The sequence below is a fragment of the Peromyscus eremicus genome, chromosome 2 (genome assembly GCF_949786415.1).
Source record: "Peromyscus eremicus chromosome 2, PerEre_H2_v1, whole genome shotgun sequence".
Taxonomy (NCBI): domain Eukaryota; kingdom Metazoa; phylum Chordata; class Mammalia; order Rodentia; family Cricetidae; genus Peromyscus; species Peromyscus eremicus.
In genome coordinates, this window is record NC_081417.1 from 150,024,111 (window position 1) to 150,033,436 (window position 9,326).

General features: G+C 49.2%; 1 protein-coding gene across 2 annotated transcripts in view; it reads right to left on the reverse strand.

Moving 5' to 3' along the window:
* Otud3 (OTU deubiquitinase 3) overlaps window positions 1-2,396 on the reverse strand; it is a 39,460-nt gene extending 37,064 nt beyond the window's left edge. For both annotated transcript variants that reach the window (XM_059255276.1, XM_059255275.1), the window contains exon 1: window positions 2,063-2,396. In XM_059255276.1, coding sequence (XP_059111259.1) covers window positions 2,063-2,280 — 218 coding nt within the window. In that variant the 5' untranslated portion in view covers window positions 2,281-2,396. The remainder of the gene's footprint in view (window positions 1-2,062) is intronic.
* Window positions 2,397-9,326: the final 6,930 nt, after the last annotated feature.

Here is a 9,326-nt window from a genome sequence, read left to right on the forward strand (position 1 = left end):
AATCTTTATCTTCTTCATTCTCATTCTCTCATAAGTATACAGTAGTTTCCAAGAGGCTACCATCTCACTGGGCATGGTGGGGCATGCCCTTAATCCCAACACGCGGAAGCATAGAAATGTGAATCTCTAAGTTTGAGGTGGGGGGGGGGGGGCTACTGTCTGGAAGCATGGGTGGCCAATGGGTGTGCGCCTGAACACTCCTGTAAATATGGAGCTTGGCTCATACAGCACTTGTGCATGTGTTTATTCCTCAGAAATCTAAGAATACAAAGGGGTCATAGACGAGAATATAAGTGACCTACTGTTATGTCTCTCAACTGTGAACCCTTCTAGACCTTAGCCGTCTACCTGTTTCCAGCACTCCATTCAAGCAATGTGTGAGGAGTAACTGAAGAAATCTGCTCTCCTCGGGGAAGGAGAGAGTAAATACTCCCAGAGTTGCCCAGAACCTCACGGAAGTCCTCAGGACTCTCACTCTGGACCCTCGGCTGCTGATCATGAGCAACTGGGAAGTACCTATTTCCCCAGCAGAATTCTGTGACATGGAGAAACCATGCTGTCTGACACAGTCCAGTCATGTGCAGGCCAGTCCCACCTGGGTCCCCTGCATTCAGTTGATGCCTTTCATTTGTTTTTTCTGTTTTTCAGAGACCGGGTTTCTCTGCATAACAACCCTGGCTTGATTTGTAGACCAAGCTGGCCTCGAACTCACAGAGATCCGCTTGCCTCTGCCTCCCCAGTGCTGGGATTAAAGGCGTGCGCCACCAGGCCAGGCTTCAGCTGCTTCTTCGATGTCTACAGCAGTGTCTGACTTCTGCTGGAGCTAGGTGGCCTCCCTTGATACTTTTTATCCCTTCCTTCAGGAAAAAAAAAAAAAAAAGTATTGGGTGGTGATGGCCCATGCTTTTAATCCCAGCACTGGGAAGCAGTGGTAGATGCCTTCTATGACCCAGGAACTGTTCTAGTGGTGGCTGAATGTAATTAAATTCTAATTGCAACTTGAGCAAAAATACCTAGGCAGGAAGGTGTACCCAACTCTTTGTGAACAGAACAAAATCCAATTTGCTTGAAGCTCTGAAGGCAGAAAGACAAATGGGGCTGACTGATTAATTCTTGATCAATATACTTCAGCGCAGTATGAAATGAAGAAAAATACTTTTGTGTGCAGTGGGTGGAGGCGCGCACCTTTAATTCCAGCAGGCGGCTGTGAGTTTTAAGGGCAACCTAGTCTACACAGGGGGTTCCAGGCTGGCCAAGACGACATAGTGAGAAAGAAAAGGAAAAAAAAAAATAGAAGGAAGGGAGAAAGAAAGCAATTCTTTCTCCCACAATTTCTAAGGCTATCGAAGTTTCTTTGGTTTTCTTTCTTTTTTGAAACCCTCTCACTCTGACAGCCTAAGCGGTCTCAACCTCACAGCAACCCCTCAGTGCTAGCATTACAAACAGGAGCCACCACATCTGGCTTTGTATGCTCCTTAGCTGTATCTACTCTTCCCGCAGCTCACCTGACCACTCAGGAGGAGAAAACACCAAGAGTGCCTCTTGCAACGACACACCTGGCAATCAGGCTCCCTCGGACCTGCTAACCCTTCTCCTCCCGTCTCTTTACCCTTTTCCTTCTCTCTCCCCCACGCTCCTGGACCCACGTCCCCTTTCCATTAAGTTCCTCCCCCTTACCTTCCTCCGTTCCCTCTTTCCATCTGCTGCTAGTGTTATATCGGGTTACCCGAAAGAGCTGGCCCGGGATTCTCATGCAGTGGGTAAGCCCTTTTGCTTAGGGAACCCAAGGCGTGGGAAGATGCCTTCAGCTCTCCGCCCTCATTACCCCAGTGCGGAAGGAAGCGAGGACGCCCAGGAGGCCCAGCATGACACCGAGCGGGACCTAGGTCCCTTCCCATCCGGCTTCATGACAGGTGCACCTCGAGGTCACCTCTCAGTCCGGCCCCGGGCCCTCGGGGCACCTGCTGCAGCGTTCCACCAGGCCCGGTCCCTGCTTCCCTCACCACGGAGACCGACCCGGCGCATCCCCAGCGGCACCTCCCGCACTCCCGGTCCGCCTCACCCGTCCCCCGGCACCTCCCGCAGTTTCAGCCCCAGGGCCTGCAGCTGGTTGGCGAAGCTGACAAACTCTTCCTCGCAGCTGCTGCCGCCCGGCTCGGGCCGGTTCCGCCGCTCCTTGGCCAGCGCCCGGCGCGCCGCTCGCTCGTCCCGTTTGCGCTCCGCCTCGGCTCTGCGGCCGCCGCTGCCCGGCCGGCTCCTCGCCGCCTGCTTTCGGGACATGGCTGCGGCACACGGCCCGCCGCGGAAGGAGCCGGAGCGGGAGCCGCAGAGCGCGGGGCCGCAGCCTCAGCCGGCTACCCGGCGGAGCGGCGCAGCGGGGACGGCGCCCCGGCGACGGCGACACGGCCACTGCGCCGGCGCGGTCGCCTGGCACCCGGGTCACGTGGTGGTGGCCCTGCCCCCTGGAGGGCTGGGCCGGCAGGCACCATAGAGAAAGCTCTAGGAGAGCTAGAGAAGCACCTGTCTCGGTTGGGTCTCTTCTGCCCCCTAGTGGTAGGCAGTGCTCAGTGAGGAGCAAGTAGGACCAGACAGTGAAGGTCAAGGACATACAGACTGAGGATGTCAGAAAAGTCTAGAGCAGATGCAAAAATTCGTAAAAGAAGGAAATTAAGACAGGTGATGTGGGAAGATGCTTGTCTACAATGGGCAAATCCGAGTTCGATTTTACACTCACGCACGCGCGTGCAGGAAAAAGACTTTTTAAAGACTAGGCCTACATGGCTGGGGAGATAGCTCGGTTGGTATAGTGCTTGCACCAGCCACAAGCTTGAGAACCTGAGTTTGAATCACCATCATCCACTGTACTGGCTGGTTTTGTTTGTCAGCTTGACACAGATCATCAGAGGAAGGGGCCTCAGATAAGGAAATGCCTCCTTGAGATCAGCTGTAAGGCATTTTCCCATTTAGTGATCAATGAGGGAGAGCCCAGCTCATGGTGGGTGGTGCCATCCCCGGGCAGCTGGTCCTGGCTTCTATAAGAAGGTGGGCTGAGTAAGCCTTGAGAAACAAGCCAGTAAGCAGCACCCCTCCATGGCCATTGCATCAGCTCCTGTCTCCAGGACCCTGCCCTGTTTAAGTTCCTGTCCTGACTTCCTTCAGTGATGAACTGCAATGCTGAAGTGTAAACCAAATAAACCCTTTTTCCTCACCAACTTGCTTTTTGGTTATGGTGTTTTGTTGCAGCAATAGAAACCCTAACTAAGACAAAGTGGTACCAGGAGTGGGGTGTAGTGGGGACAGACCTATCCATGTTTGGGGAGGATTGTGGAAGGACTTTAGAACTTTGAGCTAGAAGAGCCACTGAGTATTAAGAGCTTTGTGAGCTGTTCTATAGGAACCTGGAAAATAAGAAAGTTGAGAGAAGTGCAAAAAATGGAGGCCTGGCTTGTGACGTTTCAGAGGGAAGTTTAAAGACTCCACCAGGGCCATTTGTTATTTTGAATTAAGATCCTGTGGTTCTGGTTGGCTGGGGCTGAAGAATCAGCTGTGATTAACAAGAACTACTAAAGTGAAACTTTGTTTTGCTGGGATACTTGATGCTGGTCGGCTGGAGTTAAGAAATTAGCGGTGATTAAGAAGAGACCAGCATCACTGAGGTAAAATAAACATTCTGGGAAGTGTTTCCTGAGAGCACAGAGAAGCTGTGTTCTAGAGGGGCCAAGGTTGTACCTCATGTTGGCATCAGGACTTGGTAGTGTGTCAGAGTCACCCAGGCGGTACTGGTTTTGAAGGCATGAAGGGGTCATGGAGAACAGCAGAGGCTTGGCACGGTGAGAGGCCAGGAGAGGCCAGGAGAGGCCATTGGTGAAGGTGCAGCCTCAGTGGCAGTTGAAGGCCCAGGACTGAAGGGGTCATGCAGAGAAACTGAGGCTCAGCACCATGAGGAGAGCCTATGAGAGGCTATTGGTGAAAGTGCAGCCCAGCTGCAGCGAGGGACCCCAGCATTTTGGAGGTGTCTGTCCCATGGGATGACCACCAAGAACAGCAGCAGCAGTGGAGGGGAGCCAGCCGGAGTCTAGAAGACAAGCTGTGTGTGTGCAGAGGGCAGAGCTGGGGAAGTGACTCAAGCCCTTGGGAGGAGTCCAGAAGATCATGGGTGGATCCCAGACGTTGGACGGTTGGAATTTTGTTTTGCTTTGCATTGATTGTGACTGTGCCCTGATTCTTCCCCCTTGAAGTAAGAACGTATTTTACTGGGGCCCACAGTTGAGAGACTTCGAATTTTAAAAGACTTCAGATTTTTAAAGAGATTGACTATTTTAAAGGAACTGAAATGTTAATGTGTTTGAATTTGTAAAAGACTGTGGGACTTATAAACTTATTTAAGATTTTGGGGATGAATAAGAAAGGAAGGGTTGTGGCTTAATAGTGATGTGTTTGTGTGTCAAGTTGACAAGGGTCAGTTGTACTGGCTGGTTTTGTGTGTCAACTTGACACAGCTAGAATCATCAGAGGAAGGAGCCTCAGATGAGGAAATGCCTCCTTGAGATCCAGCTGTAAGGTATTTTCTCATTTAGTGATCAATGGGGGAGGGCCCAGCCCATGGTGGGTGGTGACATCCCTGGGCTGCTGGTCCTGGCTTCTATAAGAAGGTGGGCTGAGTAAGCCATGGGAATCAAACCAGTAAGCAGCTCCCCTCCATCCTCTGCATCAGCTCCTGTCTCCAGGATCCTGCCCTGTTTGAGTTCCTGTCCTGACTTCCTTCAGTGACAAACAGCAATGCTGAAGTGTAAGCCAAATAAACCCTTCCCTCGCCAACTTGCTTTTGGGTCATGGTGTTTCATCACAGCAATACAAACCCTAATTAAGACACCTACTTTAAAGAAGAGTAGGCATGTCATCAAGTCCTGTGATCCCATCACTGAGGAAGCAGAGATAATCCACAACAGTTTACCGGCCAGCCAGCTCAGCCAATCAGTGAACTCCAAGTTCAATGAGAAACCCTGTCACAAGAAAATGGTGAGGTCACTGTAGCTATGATTACCTGCACAAGATCAAGTCAACAAGGTCAGTCAACATTCCAAAAGGAAGCACTAATTTAATCAGTTATCTCAAGGGGCATGTGATGGAGGTTCCTAGTAGAATGGGAGGGAGAAGTTTGGGGTGTATAAAATCAAATGCATTATTTACATGTACAAAATTGTCAAAGAATAAATAACAGATATTCAATTTTAATAGTAGGGGGGCAGGAGAGATGGCTCAATGATTAAGAGCACCTGTGATTCTTACAGAGGACCTGGGTTCAGTTCAGGATGTCTCACAGCCATCTGGAACTCCAATCCCAGGAGATCTGGGGCTCTCTTTTGGCCTCTGCAGCACTGCATGCACCTGGTGTGTGCACACACACCACTCGAGCACACGCATGCAGGCAAAACACCCATACACATAAAATAAAAATAGGTTAATATTCTCAAAAACAAAGGTGGAGGGCAAATGAGGAAGACACTGGATGCTGACCTCTGACCTCCGACCTCTGGCTTCCACATGATACACACACACACACACACACACACACACACACACACACATACACACAGGTACACACACATATATACAGATGCGAGTCCTCATTGAGAGAGACATTTCTATGTTGCTCCTCCTTTCCAGATTACAGGAAAGTAGACCCAAGAGGTTAAGTAACTGTAAGGGCCAGTTGTTGAGAAGCAAGGCTTTGCCCTGATCTGGAGCCCACACGCTTCATTATTCCTGCCCTTTCCCAATAGCCCAAAGGAGAGAGCCCTTCTGTCCATTAATCTGGATTCCATCCTGAGATGGCTAAGCTAGGTTTGCCTGGACTGAAGCTGTTCCTGGGATGGATGCAGAACTTTCTGTTTCAAAACTGATAGTGCTGCAAAAACCAGGATAGTTGATTGCCCTAAGCCATGCCTACTTGCTCTGGGAGCTAACACCACCAGTAATCACGTTTCTCTCATCTTGGCTCCTTTATCTTACCCTCTCGCTTTCCACAATAATGTCACTGTCTTCTCTTTTGGATTTTCTATCCAATTGAGATCTTTCATTACCTATCCTGGGAACACAAAGCAGGCATGGGAGCTCACATTTTGTGGCTGCTGGCTCTGCCCACTTCAGCTTCCCAACATGGCGGTGGTACGTTTTCCGCTAGCTCTGGGAGCCATCAACTCTCAGAAATAGTGGGTCTATGCTTCTATCAAAGCAGTGTGTGGCCCAGAAACCTCTTTTTTTTTTTGTACTAGTAAAGGCTAAATCCACCATGCAGCTTAATGTGCCACTTTCAGAGGCCTCATTCCCGCCATACTGCAGGTCCAGTGCACATGCCAGGAGCCCACAAGTAGCTCAAACCAGCAGGCTGCTGCTAACTTGAGAGAGACAACTAGGAGCTGTTTTTACCTCCGCTTTAGAATCTTTTTTCTCAGATTTTAGGTGGAAACTCTTGCCAACACGTTGGGCGCCATTTGTAGCTAGAGTTTTCCTGCCTTGTCCACAGTCAGGACAAATCTCTCTCACCTGCCAGTCCCACAGCTGCTCAGACCCAACCAAGTAAACACAGAGACTTATATTGCTTATAAACTGTATGGCCGTGGCAGGCTTCTTGCTAACTGTTTTTGTAGCTTAAATTAATCCATTTCCATAAATCTATTCCTTGCCACATGGCTCTTGATTTACCGGCATCTTCACATGCTGCTTGTCATGGTGGTGGCTGGCAGTGTCTCTCTGACTCAGCCTTCCACTTCCTAGCTTTATTCTCCTCCTTGTCCCGTCTATACTTCCTGCCTAGCCACTGGCCAATCAGTGATTTATTTATTGACCAATCAGCAACACACTTGACATACAGACCATCCCACAGCAGGGAGGCTAAGGCAGGAAAGTGCCATGAAGTTGAGGACAACCTGGGCTTCAGAGTGCTATTGGGCTAGATTAAGCTAGAGTGAGAAGACACTGTCTCATAAAATCAATAATAAATGATTCCACAAAGGCCAACTTGGTAAACCAACAAGTTTATTGGGGTGACTTATAGGAGTATGAATGAAGAGCTATTTGCAGAAGCAGGAATGACTCAAAGGCAGCTGCATCACTGAGACCCACCCTAGTCTGAATGTCCCAGTTCAGAAAAGTTGCATCTCCAGAGCTCCCTGCATGACTTGCAGGCCACATACCAGGCCAAAGAGTCTCTTTCATCTGCTTCCATAAACTGTTTTTTATTAGCTTCAGGAACTTACTGAGACTTACAGGTTGTTCACTTCCTGAGTTTCATGAGCCTCCTTTTTGGGAGGAATGTTTTGGTTCAGAGGAGATTGCTACACAGAACAGACAAGTTGCAGAATTAGAGACACGGCCAGCCCAGAATCCAAAGGTTTTATTATAAGCAAGGATGCAGTGATGACAATATTGTATGACAAATGCTGTTAGGAAGGTGTGTAGCAGGTAGCAGGGTGAAAGAGAAGTTGTCAAAGGATGCAAAATGACTTCTCAGAAGAGAAGATTCTCAGTTGAAGCTTAAAGGGATGGGTAGAAGTGGTCCAGAGCAGAGGGTATTGGGTCTCCAGCACCACACCTGGGCTTTGAGGAACTGAAGGAACGTGAGGCTTGAGCCCTGAGGCAGGAGATGGAAGGAGAGCCATGCTGTGGTTTGCATATGGTTCATCCTCCAAAGGTTGGTGCATCAGAAGCTTGGTGTCCAGCGTGGCACTGCTGAGGTGGTGGGACCTTTAAGAAGTGGGGTCTGGGACTGGAGAGCTGGTTCAGTGGTTAAGAGTACTTGCTACTCTCTCAGAATATAGATGTCCAGTTCCCAGCACTCATGCAGGGCATCTCCTAACCTGTAACTCCAGCTCCAGAATACCTGGAGCCCTCTTCTGGCTTCCACAAGTACTGCACTCATGTACACATGCATGCATATGCATACACACTCACAAATAAAAATTAAATCTTTTTTAAAGAGACGTGGGCTCGTGAGAGCTCCACCCTGATGAAGGATAAGTGCTATATTTCCAGAAGTGGTTCAGGAGAGCTCCACCCTGGTGAAAGATGAACTCTGTGTTTCCAGAATGAGTTCTTACAAAGAGAGGCCCTCCAACTCCTTGGTGTCTTCTGCATGAAGCTGGCTCCCTCTCTTTTCCACTGGACTATGATGTACCAGAAGGCCATTGCTAGGATATCAGCACTACGCTGTCTGGACCTTACAGGCACCAGAATTGTGAGCCAAATGGACCTCTTCATTTACAAAATATCCAAACCAGTGCATTTTACTATAGTAACACAAAACAAGTGAACTAAGCTAGTCTAGACCTGGTAACATCTGACAGCCAGGAACTCGATGTCTGAGGACAAGCAGCAGAAGGCCACTGCTGTCTGACACTTGCCATGTGTGATCAATGGTGTCAGTGACACAGGAAATATGGCTGATCAATAGTGTCAGTGACACAGCAGCCATGGCTGATCAATAGTGTCAGTAACATGGCAGCCATGGCTGATCAATAGTGTCAGTGACACTCGCCATGGGTGATCAATAGTGTCAGTGACACTCACCATGGATGATCAATAGTGTCAGTGACATAGGAAATATGGCTGATCAATAGTGTCAGTGACACGGCAGCCATGGGTGATCAATAGTGTCAGTGACACTCGCCATGGGTGATCAATAGTGTCAGTGACACGGCAGCCATGTGTGATCAATAGTGTTAGTGACACAGGAAATATGGCTGATCAATAGTGTCAGTGACACAGGAAATATGTGTGATCAATAGTGTCAGTGACACAGGAAATATGTGTGATCAATAGTGTCAGTGACACAGTAAATATGGCTGATCAATAGTGTCAGTGACACGGCAGCCATGTGTGATCAATAGTGTTAGTGACACAGGAAATATGGCTGATCAATAGTGTCAGTGACACAGCAGCCATGGCTGATCAATAGTGTCAGTGACACAGGAAATATGGCTGATCAATAGTGTCAGTGACACAGGAAATATGGCTGATCAATAGTGTCAGTGACACAGCAGCCATGGCTGATCAATAGTGTCAGTGACACGGCAGCCACGGGTGATCAATAGTGTCAGTAACATGGCAGCCATGGGTGATCAATAGTGTCAGTGACACTCACCATGGGTGATCAATAGTGTCAGTGACACGGCAGCCACGGGTGATCAATAGTGTCAGTGACATGGCAGCTGGGAACCAAACAACAAACCCTGGCTGAATGAAAACCGACACAAAGAGCCCTGAGTGTGGGAGGCAGGGAGGGCTGACATGATAGGAGAGATCTAAGAGAGACTGCGGGGGTCGGG